The following is a 17,394-nucleotide window of genomic DNA, read 5'->3' on the forward strand; positions in this document are numbered from 1 at the left end:
AAATGAGATGGTTAGATAGCATCACCGACTCAGTGGACATGAATTTGAGCAAACTCTGGGAGATAGTTGAGGACAAAGGAGCCTGGTATGCTACCGACCAAGGGGTCACACAGAGTCAGGTGCAACTTAGCGACTGAAAGACAACAAAGTCAAATTAAAAATGTTGAAAGCAGAGAGAGAAACAATATCCTATCATCATAACAATGATGGAAAATAATTCAAAAGACAATAAATTTATCATCAGAAACCATAAAGGTCAACAAAAAATGACATAACATTTTTCAAGTATCGAAGGAAAAGAACTGTGAATTCACCTATCTCCAGAGAAAATACCCCTAAGGAATGAATATAGGGGAAATCAGGACATTCTCAGATGAAGGAAAACCAAGAGAATTTTTTCAAAGAGACCTACCTGAAAGAATGACTGAATGATGTTCTTTGAACTGTAAAGATAAAGGAAGAAATTCTAGAAAATCAGGGAGGAAAAAAAACATGATAAGCAAAAGTATGGTAAATAAAATGGACTCTCCTTCTCCCCTTAAGTTGTCCATTATGTTTGAAGATTGAGGCAAAAATTAGAAAACTAATATGGTTTTCAATGTACATAGAGGACACAAGACAGTTGTATTGTAAATGGATGAGGGTAAAGGGATGACAAAACCATAGATTTTGGTAATACACACGTATGTGTGCACACAGATACACACACTATAAATGTACCTAGAGCAACCACTAAAGAAGTTATACAAAGAGATACATTCAGAAACACTATACATGCATACCTCATTTTATTGCACTTTACAAATACAGCATTTTTTACAAACTGAACGTCTGTGGTCATCAGCAAGTATATTGCTGTGGCATTCAGCAAGTATATTGGCCCCATTTTTCCAACAGCATTTTTCACTCCATGTTTCTGTATCACATTTTGGTAATTACAATATTTCAAACTTTTCATTATTATTATATTTGTTATGGTGATCTGTAATCAGTAATCTTCAATATTATTATTACAGAAAGATTATAACTTGATGAAGGCTCAGACGATGGTTAGCATTTTTTACCACTGAAGTAACTTTAAAAGTAAGGTATGTACATTGTTTTTTCAGACATTATGCTATAGACTACAGTATAGTGTAAACATAACTTTTATATGCACTAAGAAATCAAAAAATTGGTGTCACTTACTTTATTGCAGTATTCACTTTATTGTGGTTATCTGGAATGAAACCTGCAATATCTATGAGGTATGCCTGTAGATAAATCAAAATTTAATTCTAAAAAATGTTCAAGTAATCCAAAGGAAGAGAGGAAAAGAAAACAAAGAAGCACAGAACAAACAGAAAACAAAAAGTTAATGTCAGACTTAAGCCCTAACATGTCAATAATTCCCTTAAATGTAAGTGATCTACATACACCAGTTAAAATATAGAGAGTGACAGAGTAGATTAAAAAACATGACCCAACTACATGTCATCTACAAAAAAAGTCACTTTAAATATAATGATATTGGAAAGTTGAAAGTAAAGGGATAGAAAAATATATATCATGCAAACATTAATAAAGAATGGTTACATTAATATCAAATAAAGATTTTAGATCAAATAAAATTACTGGAGACAGAGGAGGCATTACATAATGATAAAAGGGCGAATTCACCAAAAAAAAAAAAAAAAAGCAATCCTAAATGTTTAAGATTTGCAACAGAGGTGCAAAATATGTGAAGCAAATCCTGATAAAACTGAAAGGAAAAATAGAAAAACTAGAATTACAATTAGAGACTTCAAAACACCTCTAAATTTAACAGAAAATCAGAAAGGATATAGAAGTCAACAATACTATCAACCAGTGGAATCTAAACAACATGTATAGAACACATCACCCAACCATAGCATAAATACATTATTTTCAAGTGCCCTTTGAACATATGTCAAGACAGAACATATTCTGGGCCATAAACAATCCCCCAAGGTTAAATCAGAGTAGGCAATGGCAACCCACTCCAGTATTCTTGCCTGGAAAATCCCATGGACGGAGGATCCTGGTAGGCTGCAGTCCATGGGGTCGCGAAGAGTCGGACATGACTGAGCGACTTAGCAGCAGCAGCAGCAGCAAGGTTAAATAAATAGAAATCATAAAGAATGTGTTATCTAACCACAAATGAATCAAAGTAGAAATCGTTAACAGAAAAATAACAGGAAAATCTGCAAACACTTGGAAACTAATACTTCACTACTAAATAATCTATGAACCAAACAGTCTCAAGGGAATCCCACAACATACTGAATGAGAATGAAAATACAATATATCAAAACTTGTGAGATACAGTTAAAGTAGTACTGAGAAGGAGATTTATGGCACTAAATGTATATACATTAGAAAAAGAGGAAAAGCCTGAAATGAATCATCTAAGCTCCCACCTAAAAAGAACAGTGACCTACACCCAAAGCAAGCAGAGAGAAGGAAAGCTGAGAGCAGAAATAAGTGAAATTGAAAACAGAAAAGCAATAGGGGAAATCAGTAAAACTCTGATTCTTTCAAAAGATCAATAAAATTGACAAACATCTAGAAAGAGTGACAAAGAACAAATAATGTAAGAGGAAAGACATACATTACTAACATCAGGAATAAAGCAGGGAGAAGCACTACAGATCCTATACACATCAAACCATAATAATGGAATACAAAGAAACCAACTCTACACACATAAATTTGATTACTTAGATGAAATAGACCAACGCCTCAAAAAAACACAAACTATCAAAATCTACCCAGTATGAAATACATAATTTGATTAGCCTCGCAACTATTAAGGAAAATAATTTTGTAATTTTAATGCTTCCCCAACAGTAATTTTTTGGCTCAGATGTTTTCACTGAAGAATCCTACCAAACACTGAAAGAATTAACACTGAGGCTAAATAATCTCTTCTAGAAAACCAGAAGAGGAGGGAACACTTTAAAATTCATTTTATAAAGCTAATATTACCCAAATAGCAAAACTAAACAAAACAGTACTGAACAAGAAAACTACAGGCAAATCTCTTTCATGAAGGTAGGTTTTTAAATCCTTAATAAAATATTAGCAAATAAAACTAAGCAATGTATATTAAGAATTATAAACCATGACCAAGTTGAGTTTATTCCAGGAATGCAAGACTGGTTCAGTACTTGACAATCCATCAATGTAATCCACCATGTTAACAGACTAAAGAAGAAAAATCACACAAACAGTCCAATTGATGCAGAAAACATATTTGACAAAATTTAATGCCCATTCATATTTTTAAAAACTCTCAGAAGAATAGAAACAGAGGGTAATTTCCTCAAGTTGATAAAGATCATCTACCAAAACAAAAGCAAAAACCCTACCGCTAATAACATACATAATGTGGAGAGATGAAATGCTTTGCCCAAGACCCAGAACAAAGCAAGTCTGCCTACATTCACCACTCTTATTCAATATAGTGCTAGAAGTTATAATCAGTGCAACAATAAGGCAAAAGAGGAAATGAAAGGATATAGATTGAAAAAAATGAAATAAAACTGTCCCTATTCACAGTTGACATGATCCTCTACAAAGATAAGTCCAAAGAATCTATGCACCCCTCCCCCCAAAAAAAACCCACCTAGAAATAGTCAGTTGAACAAGGTCATAGAATACAAGATGAACATACAAAAGTCAACTGTATTTCTACATACTAGCAATGCACATGTGAACACCAAAATTAAAAATACAGCACCATTTACAATCACTCAAAAAATGAAATGCTTAGTGTAAATCTAACAAAATATGTACAGGATATAAATGTTGAAAATTATAAAATATTCATTAAAAATCAATGAAATTTAAATAAATGGAGATGCAAATACATACCCAGGTGTTCATAGATTCGAAAAGTAAACATAGTAAAGATGCCATTTCTCCTCAAAATTATATATGGCTCTAACATGATTCCTATGAAAATCCTATCAAGATTTTTTGTAGATATAGACAATATTATTCTAAAATGTATATGCAAACAAAGGATTTAGAATAGTTAAAACAATTTTGAAAAAGAATAAAGTTGAATGAAAGGGTCTAACTATATTCAAGACTTATTCCATAGTAATCAATACTGTATAGTGTTGGAGGAGGGATAGACACATTGATCAATGGAACAGAATAGAGAATGCAGAAATAGATGTACAAAAATATGGTTAACTGGTTTTCTACAAAGATGCAAAACCAATTCAATGGAGGAAGCATAGACTTTCCAGCAAATGATGCTGGAGCAATTGGACAATCACAGGTAAAAGAATGAACCTTGGCTTAAATCTCAAACTTTACATGAAAATAAACACAAAAGAGACCACAGATTTCAATCTAAAACCTAAAGTTGTAAAACTTTTAGTAAAAAAAACAGGAGAAATTATTTGGGATCTAGGGTTAGACAAAGAGTTCTTGACATCAAAACCATGATTTATGGAGGAAAAATTTGGTAAGCTGAACTTCACCAAAATTGGAAACTTTTGCCTGAGAAACACCAAGAGATAAAAAGACAAGTTATAATGTGGGAGAAAATATTTGAAAGGCACATATCCAACAAAGAACAAGTATCTAAAATATAGAGAACACTCTCAAAACTCAAGGTCAAAAAAAAAAAAAACAGCTCAGTTATAAAATGGGCAAATGACAAAGATTTAACCCAAGAGGATATGGCATAGAAGGCAAACGGGCACATGAAAAGATGAACATGACTAGCCACCAGGGAAACACAAATTAAAACCACAGTGAGATGTCAATACACATATATCAGAATGACTAAAATTAAAAAATTAAGACAACATCAAATGCTGGTGAGGATGCAGAGAAACTGGATCCTGTATACACTGCTGGTGAGAATGCACAATGGTATAGCCGCTCTGGAAAACAGCTTCTTAAAAAGCTGAACATACACTTATAATATGACTCAGAAATTGCACTCCTGGGTATTTTCCCCAAAGAAATGAAGACTTGTGCTCAAAAAAAAAAAAAAAAATCTGTATATGGATGTTTATAGCAGGGGTTGTAACAACCCAAAGCTGAAACAGTGTATACATGCCATGGGATACTACTTAGCAATAAAAAGGACTGAAGTTTTTGATACATGTAACAACTTGGACAAATGTCCACTTCTCTCATTTGTAACAAGGAGGAGGTTGTCTCAAGAGCCTTTTGGCTTGGGAATTCAAGATATAGGTGAGCAGAGTGGGGCAAGACGGGAGTATATTTGAACAGTTTAAGGGTTTAATTTCACTTTATTTTTTAGAACTTTTAGAGATTCAGAATAATCGTAAGTAAGTGGCTTGACAAATGACAATTTTTGTGCTTCATGGGCATCCTAAGGAGCCCATTTCGGAAGCCTGGAACTGAGGAGAAGGGGAATTTAGGGTGGGTGCATTCTGTTGGCACAAGCGGAAGTCTGCTTAGCTGTAGTGAATGAGTGAATGAGAGTGGCTGTTGGTTTCTCACACCGAGATGGGACAGGGTGGATTTGAGGTCTAAACTGAAAGGACTCTGTGTTCCCAGGACCATAAGGAAATGTCTTTGTTCTGACACACAAAATTAAGTGCTCATCAGTCAAGGCAATGAAAGAACTGGAGAGAGACAAGTTGCCTCCAGAACACTAGGAGCAATGGGAAGTCCAGTGTCAGAGCACACTCAGCTAACAGTATCTGTCATGTGATTCTCAAGCATGACCAGTTGTCTGCCTTGTGTTCAGGCTAGGACGTGAAGTAGGCAGTTAAGAGTGTGAAAACTCTCCACAAGCTCAATAGTCACACACCACAGTACAAAAGCGGGACTTAAAAGCGGGAATTAGAACCCAGCTCAAAATGGAAGCACCCGTTGCTACGGGGCCTAATGCGGGCGTATGAAGATTCTCCCAACAGCCAATCCTAGTGCCAGACGTGTTCACGAGGCGTAACCATGGAGAGACGTTGGCCAATGGCAGAGAGGACAGTGAATAGAGAGAGAGCAACCGGCGCTTGAGGAGAGCAGAACGCAGTGGCCAGGGGAGGTTGAAGAGCTCTAGCTAGGTTGGCAGTTGGACTGTTGACATAAACGGTGGTAGTACTTAAGCTGCCACCAAACTTCTCGCCTGCCATTAAAGATCATGGAAGATTCACGGAGTGAACAGCGGATGTTACGACGCCACCACCGCGAGAAGAAAGAGCTACAGGCCCGCATTCAGCTCATGAGGAGTTCGGTCCCCAAGGGCGACAAGAAGAAAAGAAAGCAGCTGCATCTCGACGTGGCCCGCCTTGAGGCCGAGTTGGAGCAGAAGCACCAGCAGGAGCTGGAGAAGTTCCAAGAGGATTTCCCTGGAATCAGCAACCTTGATTCTGTCACTGAAGATCTAGCCAAGATGGATCTTGAGAACCAGTCTCCGCACCTCCTCAGGGCACAGAGAAAGCGCGAAAGAAGGGTTGCCCTCGAGAGATCACGCCAGGAGAGGATTGCGGAGGTTAACATGGAGTATCTGGCCAGCTTCCGCCAAGACGAGGAAGAGAAGCTCGGCGCCATCCTGGAGGCCAAGCATCTGGAGATGAAGGATATGCCGACTGATAGCCACTGCATGTATCGTGCCATCCAAGACCAGCTGGTGTTCTCCGTAACCGTGGAGAGCCTGCGGAATCGCACTGCCGAGTACATGCGGAAGCACATCGATGATTTCTTGCCTTTCTTCAGCGACCCCGAAACCGGTGACGCCTACAGCCCCGACCGCTTCTTTAGCTACTGCGACGACATCGTGTGCAGTGCATCGTGGGGAGGCCAACTGGAGCTGAGGGCCCTGTCACACATCCTGCAGACCCCCATCGAAGTGATCCAGGCCGACTCGCCAGCCATCGTCATTGGAGAGGAGTATACCAGGAAGCCGCTAATCCTGGTCTACGTGCGCTACACCTGCAACTTCGGGGAGCACTACAACTCCGTGAAGCCGCAGCAGGCCGGCGCCACTGGGGGCGCAGCCCCTCGTCTCTTCTAGGCCGGCCTTTGTCATTGCTGTGGCGGTTGCCACCGGAGCCGAAGCCGCCGCTACCGCGTCTCCTCAGTAGACTCTATTTTCTTTTTTCCTTCGGTTTTCTTGTTGTGTTTTTTTTTTTTTTCCTTCATTTTACTCAGAGCTCACCCCTCTTCTCTCTGCCCTCCACCTGCTACCTACCCACCTCACTCTTCTATCCCCTACCATCTTCCTTGAGTTGCTTCTTAAGAGATCTGTATAGTCCTCCCTGAGGGGAGTGAGTTTGTCAAATTTTCACCACTTCTTGCCCTGAAGGGGCTCTCTCCCCACCCCACCCCCGTGAGAATTGGTCTTGTTACAAATAACTTTGAGGTTCAAAAAATGGCAACTTGGTTTGATGCATTCTTCACCTAGGAGGCGGGGATGGGGCGAAAATCAGTTTAGCTCAGAATCTTCCCATTGTCCTGTGAATGTATTAATTACTTAAAGAAGCTGATGTGATCAAAATGATTTGTTTTGAGAATGACTTTTGCTTAGTTCTTTGGGGAAAAAATGTACTGTGCACTGTTAGAGAGGGTTGATTTTCCCTTTACCTGGGCTACTCAGGAGATGTCTCAAGTTACAAACAAGACCTCCTCTAGTATTTTGCTTTGTTTTTTCATAAAACCTTTCGTGGTTGCAAATAAATTATAGTTTAAATGCTTGCTGAATTCTAAATAATAACATTTATTAACTTTGGAAGTTAAATGTAAGCATTAACTATAGAAAATAGATTTACCTAAACTGATAATCTAGATAAGATTTGCTCTAAGATGTGAAAGATCTCAATTTAATTTCCTTTACTAATGATAAGAAAGGATGTGACTTTATTCAAGTAGTTGATCTATTTTATTATATCTGCAATTGGTGTGAAGTAAAAAGAAACAAGCTGATAGGTAGCTTAACTTACTGTGAGGGGTGAGATCTGAACTAGTAAGTAAGTTTCCTTTATTCTCAGACATAAGAGGGTAAAACTTTATTCAAGTAGTTGGTCTACTTTGTTCTATCTACAACCAGTATGAAGTGTGAAAGATCAGAACTTAGTAATTTTCCTTAATTCTTAGAGATAACAAGTATTTTAAAAGATTTTTAAAATATTAAAGTAGTTGACTATTGTTATATCTGCAACTGGTATGAAGCAAAAAAACTGAGCAATATACTTTTGTTGATATTTGAGACATGTTGTTATCTTGAATTTGCCGAAAAAATAGTAAAAGTGAAATGATTTGCAGTACATTTAAAAATAACCTTTAGATCTTGTATTTCAGTGAGATTGCTTAAATTCATTTAAGAATTGTTTGTACACATCAGATTTCTAAAATAAAATGTATAACATCAGAAAATATATGCAATGTGTTTAAAGAATAAAAGCAGTTTTAAAATACCTAGTTCTCTATTTTTGTATAGCTGGCTTAGTTCATATAGAGCTTGTATCCCAGAATCTACTTCAGCAAAGGAATCCTGGAGGGTTAGGGAGTAGGAGTGAAGGGGGAGGACACAGTAAAAGGTGAGGCTTTGGGGAGGAGGAATGGGCCTGCAGTCTTGGTGGTAGCCTGCAGTGGAATGCCTTTGAGGGAAGAATTTAGGGAGTAACAAGATAGTTGAGGCTATCCTGAGTTGATGTTTCACTCAGTGAAAACATGACATGGTTTCAGTTACAGGTGTTCTCATTGCTATGCATGAAAAAGAACTCCCACTTTCCAAAACTTGCCAGTCCAGTCGCAGGAGCAAAAGTACCACTGCTTTTTTTCCTAAGGGGAAGGGGTCCTGTTCTCAAAATACAAATATGGAATCCTGCCAGATTGCTCACTGTGTAAATGTGTGCATCAGTTACATTTTCATATAGACAGTTGGCTGAGAAGAGGAAGTCCCCAAGAAAACTAGGTATTTGGATGCATTGTGAGAAGAGAACCTTTTATAGGGACATGAAAGCTGGCTGGGGAGAGAAGAATAGGCCAGGAAGGGAGGCATAATCTGTAGAAGGGGGCCTGGCTGGGAAGGAGGGTGAAAGCTGGGGAAGGGGTCAGTCTAGGAGGATGAATGGGACGGGGCAGGGGAAAGGGGAACTGGCAGAAGAAGGGGAGAGGGCTAGTTAAGGGAACCTGGGACCAGGGTGAAGAGGGAGGCCAGGCTAGGAAGGGGATAATGGGGTGGGGCTGGTTAGGGAAGGAGGACTTGGCTGATCAAGGGAAAGAGGCTTAGTTGAGTTAGGGGGCAAAGGATAAGAAAGGAATACTTGACTGATAAAGGGGGGGAAGACTGGAAACTGGCACCTGACCAGGGAAGATCTGGCTAGGAAAGTAGGCTTAAGCTGGGGAAGAGAGTGAGGCTGGGGAAAGAGGCCTGGATGTGAGAAGGGGCCTGTCTTAGAAAAGGAGCATAGACTTGATAGGATGGCACAAGCTGAGGATGGGAGGCTAGCTGGGATGGGGGGATTAGGAGGTGAAAATATCCTGGCAGGGAAAGGTGGCCTGCCTGGGGAGGGGTTCTGGCAAGGGAGTGGTGCCTGGGAGGGAGGGGACATCTGCCTAGGGAATGAGAGGGTGGTAAAAGGTTTGAATGCTGAGATGGACCTAGGCTGTGCATGCAATATTAGGTGGGTTGATGGACTTGGCTGCGAGAGAGGGCTTAGCAGGTGGGGAGGGCCTGCTAGACAGGGATTCTGCCTGAGAACAAGGGTGTGTATCCTGACAGGTCCTGGCTGAGGGGGGGCACATGGTTGAGGAAAAGGATCTAGCTGAGGGTGCAGGGGCACAGGCTAGGGATGGGGGGAAGGTCTGGCTGAGGAGAGGGAATAAGCTAGGGAAGGGGTTTGGCTGAGGAAGGGGTGCAACAGTTGAGGAAGAGGGCCTTCCTGGGAAGGAGGCCAGCCTGGGAAAATGAGCTTCAGTTTGGAGAGAGGCTGTAGGTTCTGGTGTGAAGTGAGCCTGGCCGGGGGGAGGAATCCAGATGGGAAAGACTTGCCAGCTGGGGGCATGTGTGGGTGAAGGGTTCCTGGCAGGGAAAGGTCACATGTTTGGGGGAGGGACTTTACTGGTGATGGAGAGCTGAGAGAGGGGAATGCTTGCCTGGAGAAGGAGGCACTGGCTATGAAAGGCCAGTGAAGGGGAACTCCTTAGAAAAGTGGTCCAGCTGAAAAGGGAAAAGACAGGCACAGGCACCTGGCTGTCAGAAGGAGGCCCCTTCTGGGGTATGGGTCCCATGAGGGCAAGGGGATAAAGATTTGAAAAGGGGCCTTGCCTGGGGAAGGGTAGCCTAGCTAAGGAGGCTGTCAACAGGGTCGCAGATTTGGGGAGGAGCCTGGCTGGGTGAGGATCCTGTGAGCAGAAGGGTCCTAGATGGGGAAGAAGATGGACTGGATTGAGGCCTGTCTGGGGAAGGGAGGCTGGGGCCATAGGATGATAGAGTGGCCGGGCTGCAGCACAGAGTTGCAAAACTTGCAGGTAAGTGGTTAGAAGCTGGAGAGTTGGGCACAGGATGATAAGATGGCTGGTTTAGAAAGGGGCAAATCCAAAGAAGGAGGCATAGGCTGAAGAAGAGGGTCTGGCTGAAGAAAGGATCCTGGCTAGGCAAGGGGACATAGACTGGAAAAGGAAAACCAAGTTGGGTCAGGGAGCCTGGGTACAGGCTCGGAGAAGGGAGTGGTAACACTCTGGGGCAAGGGCCTGAGTAGGGTTGCTGCAAAAGGGGATACTGGCTGGGAATGTGACTCGGCTGGGGAGAAGATCTAGGTGGGTTTAGAGGAAGCCTGCATAGCAGGATAAGGAAACCAGGCTGGAGAGCTAGACTTGGCCAGGGAAGCAGGCATAGGTAGCTGGGATGGAAGGCATAAATGGACAAAGAGAGCCTTGATGAGGAGGGTCTGGCTGATTTTGAAGTACAGGCAGGTTATGGGCTTCTGATAGGGGATGAGTTATGTACTGGAGCAGGCTGCATAATGTGGGGAAATGGGACTACTTGGAGGGGGCAGTGGGGCTGGCTCCACGGGTATGTAGACTGAGGAGCAGCGTTTGGAAAGTAAGAAATGAGGAATAGGCTGGTAACAAGGACTAGGGGCCTGGTTGATATAGGGTATAATTGGTATAAGATGAAAAAGGGATTCCTGGCTTTTGAAGGAGGAAGGACTAGGGCATGGCACCTGGCTAGGGAAGATATCTGCACATAAAGTAGGGAGGGGCTGGGTAGAAATGGGGAGGAAGGGTACATTGGCCAAGGAAGGGGGCATGGTGGAGCAGAGGCCCTGAGTGGAAAAGAGGACTTAGGCTGGTGAAGATGGCAGTGTCTGGATAATGTGGGCCTTGCTGGGAGTGGTGGGGGCGGGGCTTGTGCTGTCAAAGGAATTCTTTGGCAGAAGGTACCAAACAACTCAGCAGAGTCCCATTTTACAGGCTTGTCCTTAAAAAAAGAGAAATAACTATTTCTGTCTTGGGAATCCTTAAGATCTTACTGGGTCTGTCCCCAGCATCCTCCACTGGATTTGCCTTCTTCTGGAAGGACAGGGAAGAGTAAACCCAGGCCAGATCCCACCCAGACCCAGAGCACAAAAAACAAGGGGCCTTCACTGTGGGATCTGGCAGGACAGAGGGACTTGCAGTCTGTCCCATTTTGTAACAGTGACCACAGTCACTAAGGACAGTGATTGTTCTGGGCAATTTTGTGTGCAAAAGCCATGGGGTACTGTTCCCAAAGGAATCCAATTCCAGAAGCAACTTCATTAATTTATTTACTATTCTTCATTCACTCATTATCATGTCTTTTTGCCTTAGGAGCCAAAGACAAGGACATCTAACTGGATTTGAAGCCCAGTTCATCTATCCACTTCCTATTTTTGTGACTTGGATAAGTCATTGAATCTTTCTGGGCTTCAGTTTCCTCATCAGTGATGTGGGACTGTTAATACTTGTCTTAGGTATCTCTTGGGATGTTAGGTACATTAAATGAAAATACACATCAAATGTGTGATAAATGCTAGTATCATTACCTAGGGGCCTAAGACTATGACACTATCAGGTGTGGCAGCAACCACTCCTTCATTTTGTCTACAGTAACTTTTGGAGCCACTTAGCTTCTTTCCACAGGTCCCACAGTGGAAGTCAGAGCTCCTTGGTCTACAGTGTAAAAGCAACAGCCACTGGAGTTTATCAAAGTGCCCTCTTGGGGACAGGGTGGCCCGTGTACAGGGACTCTTCGGGTCAGTCAGTATCTTCCTTCCAGGCTTTTTCTACACAAACACATAGACACACATATTGTAAATAATCAAACTCATATCATTCTATTCAAACTACTTTTTTTTCTTTTACTTAACAATACAATATAAGCATTTCACTTTGTCCTTAGTCTTCAATATGATGATTTTAATGCCTACATTCTAGCCTGTGAATGTGCCATGATTTATTTATTCTATTCTATATGTTGGACACTTAGATTGCTTTCAGTTTCTCACTGCTATAAATATGCCATTGTAATATCCTTGTAGCTGAGTCCTTGTCTATATTTCTGATTATTTCCTTTTGATAAGATTTCTAGAAGTGATCTAGATCAAAAGGAGAGGCTTTTAATGCATACTGGTAAATTGCCCTCCAGAAACAGTGCACCAATGTACACTCTCAGGGCATGAGTGTTATTTTTCCATATAATTGTGAACACTGAAAATTATCATCTTTGCTAATTTGTTAAGCGAAAAATGTTGTATTAGTTTACCCTTTGTTGATTACTACTAAGATGGAATATTCCTCTAAGTATTTATTAGCATGTATATTTCATTCCTGACCTTTGCTTAATTTTCTATGAGTTTGTGTTCTTCTTAGGGATTTTTAATTGGTCTTTCCACTTGTCATTCAGATTTTTAAAAAATAATTTTTCTTATATATTATTAACCTTTCAGTTTTACATATGCTAAAGTTTAAAATTGTAGTGGAGTCTATCTATTGATCTTTTTCTTCATGGTCTCTGTCTTTTTATCATGCTTAGAAAGGGCTTCTCCAGCCCTAGGTTGAATCAACATTTTTATATACTTTCTTTCAAGTTATTTATGCTTTCTGTTTATATTTAATACTAGTATATCCACCCAGAAATTATTTGGGTGTAAGATAAAGACATAAATTGATTTTCTCCAATTACAGTAATTAAGCAGTTAGCCCAACACCACTTATTGAATAATCCACCATTTCACCACTGATTTGAAGTGCCACCTTCCACATATATTCCATTCTTAATGAGAGGGTAGATTGCTTTTCAGTCAGTCACACAGATAGCTGCATTCCAGTGACCTCCATTTGAAACTGCCAGCTGTCCATTCATCCATTCACTTCATATTTATTGAGGAGAATGATGATAAACAATAGAGGTGGAGAGATAAAAAAAATCCAGTCCTAGTGCTCACCATCCAGCAGAGGTGGCAGATAGGAAAATAGAAATAAACAGAAAGTAGCATGACCAGTGCTGTGATGCAAGGAAGCACAGATAAGGGACCCTTCATCAGAGCTGAGGTGTCAGGGAGGCTTTGGAGCAGCTCACAAGGAACACAGCCAGACCAGAGGCAGGAGTGAAAAAACAAGGTGTGATTCATGTCAATGTATGACAAAACCCACTGAAATGTTGTAAAGTGATTGGCCTCCAACTAATAAAATAATATTTAAAAAAAAAAAAACAAAAAACAAGGTGTCTCATGTTCAGTGGAACTGGAGGATAAAGGTGAAAGGTAATGCAGCTGTGGGAAAGAGGCTGCAGGGAGAAGCTAGCATGGTCTCCCAGCTTTAGTAACCATCAGTTTTACCCATAATATTACAAATTAAGTAAATACAAATTAAATTAGATACCATTTTTCATCAGCCAGATTAGCAAAGTCAAGTTTGATAATATGCTGTGTTCATGGGAGAATGCAGAAATGGGCATTCTCAAACACTGTTGATGATATGTAAACAGGACAATTTGTCAATAGATACCAAGTTTAAAGTGTGAAAAACCACTACATATATATATAAGTATATTTCATAGATATAAATATACTGTTTCCATTGTATATGACTACAGAATATATTTTAAATGATAAGATTGGTTGCTTTTGAGGAAGGGAACCAAGTTGCTGGGGAAAAGGATGAGAGGGGGCTTTTGCACTGTGTAATCTCTTAAGCAGCCAAACTGTTTTGAACTATAAGAATTCATAAATAAATCTAAATAAGATGCATGTAGCTTTTGACCTAGCAGTCTATATCCAGGGATCTATACTACAGATATACATATTATACAACAGTATGTTTCAAGGTTATTCATTACAATGTTGTTTGTCAAAGCAAAAACCTAGATATAGCCTAAATATCCTCAGTAAGGACTAGCTGAGTAAATTTTGGATCATCCATATGAATTGTTCCCTCTAGGGAGAGGGAAAGAAATGGGTGAGTAGAAGGAGAAAGGTGTTGAGCTTTTAAACTATATACTTCTATATAGTTTAATTTTTTTTCTGTAAAGCTATACATCTCCTCATCTCTCCCACTAGCCCCTGGCAACCAACATTCTACTTTCTGTCTCTCAAATTAACTACTCTATGTGCTTCATATAAGTCGAATCATAGAGTATTTGTCCTTTTGTGACTGACTGACTTCACATAGCATAATGTCTTCAAGGTTCATGGACATTGTAAGAGGTGTCAGAATTTCCTTTTTGTAGCAGGTGTCAGAATTTCCTTTTTAAAGCTAATATTCCATTGTGGTATATACCACATTTTGTTTATAATGATATCACTGAATTTTTAAGTAGAAACTTTTACCTATGCAGCAACTAAAAAATAGAAAAAATGATTTCAAAACACTATTTCCTTTCTTCCTTTTCCTCTGGGGTGATTTAAATAGCATAGGAATTATCTGTTCCTTGAAAGTTTGAAATAGTCCATTCACTTGTGAAACTAGGCCTGGGCCTTTTTATGAATGAGACTCTCTGGCAATCAGGTACAGTCCTTGGAAGAAAAGCTATGTGATGAAAAAACAATCATAATTAATCTAAAATAGATAGGGACAAAAATTAGACAACAAAAATCAGGAGGTAAAGAATAAGTGTGAAATTTTTCTTATCTCTCAGAGGGTAAATCAGAGATACCATTTCACTTTTGAAATTGAAAAATTGAGAATTAGAGGCTTAAGCATGGTGCTTACCATCATAAAAATAACTAGTAGAAACTAAAAGCAAATTGCCTATGCTCCCATTTAGAAGATACAAAAAAAGAAGAAAAGAGAAAACCTAGCCCTTGGAGCAACATATAGAAAACAAAGGAACCAGAAATAAACAGTGGACTGCCTTTTGTCATGGGGTAGGGGAGGGTATGGGAGGAGCCAGGTAGCTTGTGCCTTTTTTCCCTAGTGTCTTCATTTTTGTACTTTGGTTTAAATCATTTTGCCTGTGGAGATACCAAGGTTGTACTGTGCGTCTGTGGCCTGTTCCTAGTTTGAAAAAGAAGACATTTTCTTATCTCATTTTGATTCTTCTTTCAGTGGTATCTCCTAGGGAGATTATGCAAATACACATTTACTCAACCATCAAGTCCCAACTTCACTCTGAACAGGAAAAATGTACCCCCTAAATATGTTTGTGTGTGTGTTAGTCACTCAGTTGTGTCCAACTCTTTGTAACGAGGTCTCCTGCATTGCAGGCAGAGTCTTTACCGCCTGAGCCACCAGGGAAGTCTGAAATATGTTTACTGCTCCTGAATTAATCTTGCCAAAAACTGTTAACCACAGATCTAAATGATCTCTATAGGCCCTTCCAGTTCCCTTTGTGTCTGTTTTGGTCACCCCCACCTCTCTCTCTCTCTCTCTCTCTCTCTCTCTCTCTCACACACACACACACACACACACACACAAATTTAGGACCTGTCTCTGAACATTGTATATGACTCCTGCAACACCACATGGCAGAACCAATAGGGAAGCAATTTTGGTTTGGCATAAAAAAGAATGTTTTGCTCATCAGAACTATTCAAAGATATGAAGAATCATCTCACCGTGGTGAGTTCTCCATTATTGGGGGTGTGTAAGCCCAGGCTGGATAACCATCACCTCACAGAGGTTTTCAGGCCATTCAAGCATCTAATGGGAATTTAGAAGCTTTCCACTTTACCTGAGAAATTTGAAAATGAAATGGGTTTCTTTTAATTAGAGGTAGGGAGTGAGCCAGAAGAGAACAGAAGCCCCATGGCATGGGGGAGAGCTGGGCTAGGAGCTGGGGGATTGCTGAAGGAGGTTTGCTTAGCCCCCTTTTACACAATTGAGTCCTCTTTCTAGAACCACAGAAGTGTTAATCCCTCCTCCAGGCCCTGATCAGTCTTAAGTTTGGGAACACAACAGTATTGTGTAGCTGCATTAAGAGCCTAAGGTGGAGACACTACAACTGCAATATTGACTCTAGCCCATGTTCCTAAGTGCAAAACTACAGATTCAGTGGGCTTGGAGAGTTGCTCAAGGGACCTGTTCTAATGAACAGCCTAGAAACACTGGAATACATCCTTAAGTATGTAAATAGTGCTTCTGAAATATTTGAGGGGCCTTGAAAACAATTTAAGTATCCTAATCAGTTCAACCAAATACATTGAGTGTCTCTAATAGCAGGCACTGCTGGCTGCCTAGGGGCCCAGGAAGGCCCAGGAAGGCCAAGCGAGGAGCCCCAACATAATTAAGAGTGAGTTTGTGCTCTCCAAGGTGGCCCTACAGCCTCAGAGATGAGAACCATACAAATCCTAGTGACTGCCAACCCAAAGCCCACCCTTAGGGGCTGTAGTCCACTAAGAAGATGAGGAAATGAAATGGGAATGCTCTGGGCCAGCTTGGAGTGGGGAGAAAGAAGGAAGAGGGAACCTTGAAAGTTCAGCTCAGATTTAGGGGAAAAGCACTAAAGGGAAAGGCATCCCAGGTTGTGAGGATCCCAGTAGGCAAACACTGGAAGTGGCAGTGGACAAGACACGAGTAAAGAAGGGTTGTTCACATCTCCGGCATCTGTTTCCCTCCATCCCCACAAAAGCCTTCAATTTCCTTTTGGGGGTGCTATCCCTCTGTCACCCTCTTGGGGTGAAAGTGGTTCACCCCCTAGGACCCTCCCCTTTCAGATCTGCCAATCAAAGCATTGATTCTCCCTGGCCACAGTGATTGGCTCAATGTGAATCTATGGCTTGGGCCCGTCCAATCAGAGTGAAGCCCATTGTTTGATGGGCACATGCACTTCTGAACCTGTGGGAAACAAAATCTGGAGCCCCAGCCATCTTAGATCTGTTGAGTTGGGGCCTGGGGAACTGCAGTGACCAGGGCGGCTCAGGTGAAGCCACCATGGTATACCACCAAATTGAATCAGCTCCTAGAGGAGGCTAGTAAGATTGGCCTTCCTGGAAC

General features: G+C 40.9%; 1 protein-coding gene across 1 annotated transcript; it reads left to right on the top strand.

Moving 5' to 3' along the window:
• Window positions 1-6,136: 6,136 nt before the first annotated feature.
• OTUD6A (OTU deubiquitinase 6A) lies at window positions 6,137-7,009 on the top strand. The gene has a single exon (XM_065917003.1). The coding sequence runs from the start codon at window positions 6,137-6,139 to the stop codon at window positions 7,007-7,009; it is 873 nt and encodes a 290-aa protein (XP_065773075.1).
• Window positions 7,010-17,394: the final 10,385 nt, after the last annotated feature.

Source organism: Muntiacus reevesi, chromosome X (assembly GCF_963930625.1).
Source record: "Muntiacus reevesi chromosome X, mMunRee1.1, whole genome shotgun sequence".
In the NCBI taxonomy this organism is placed as follows: domain Eukaryota; kingdom Metazoa; phylum Chordata; class Mammalia; order Artiodactyla; family Cervidae; genus Muntiacus; species Muntiacus reevesi.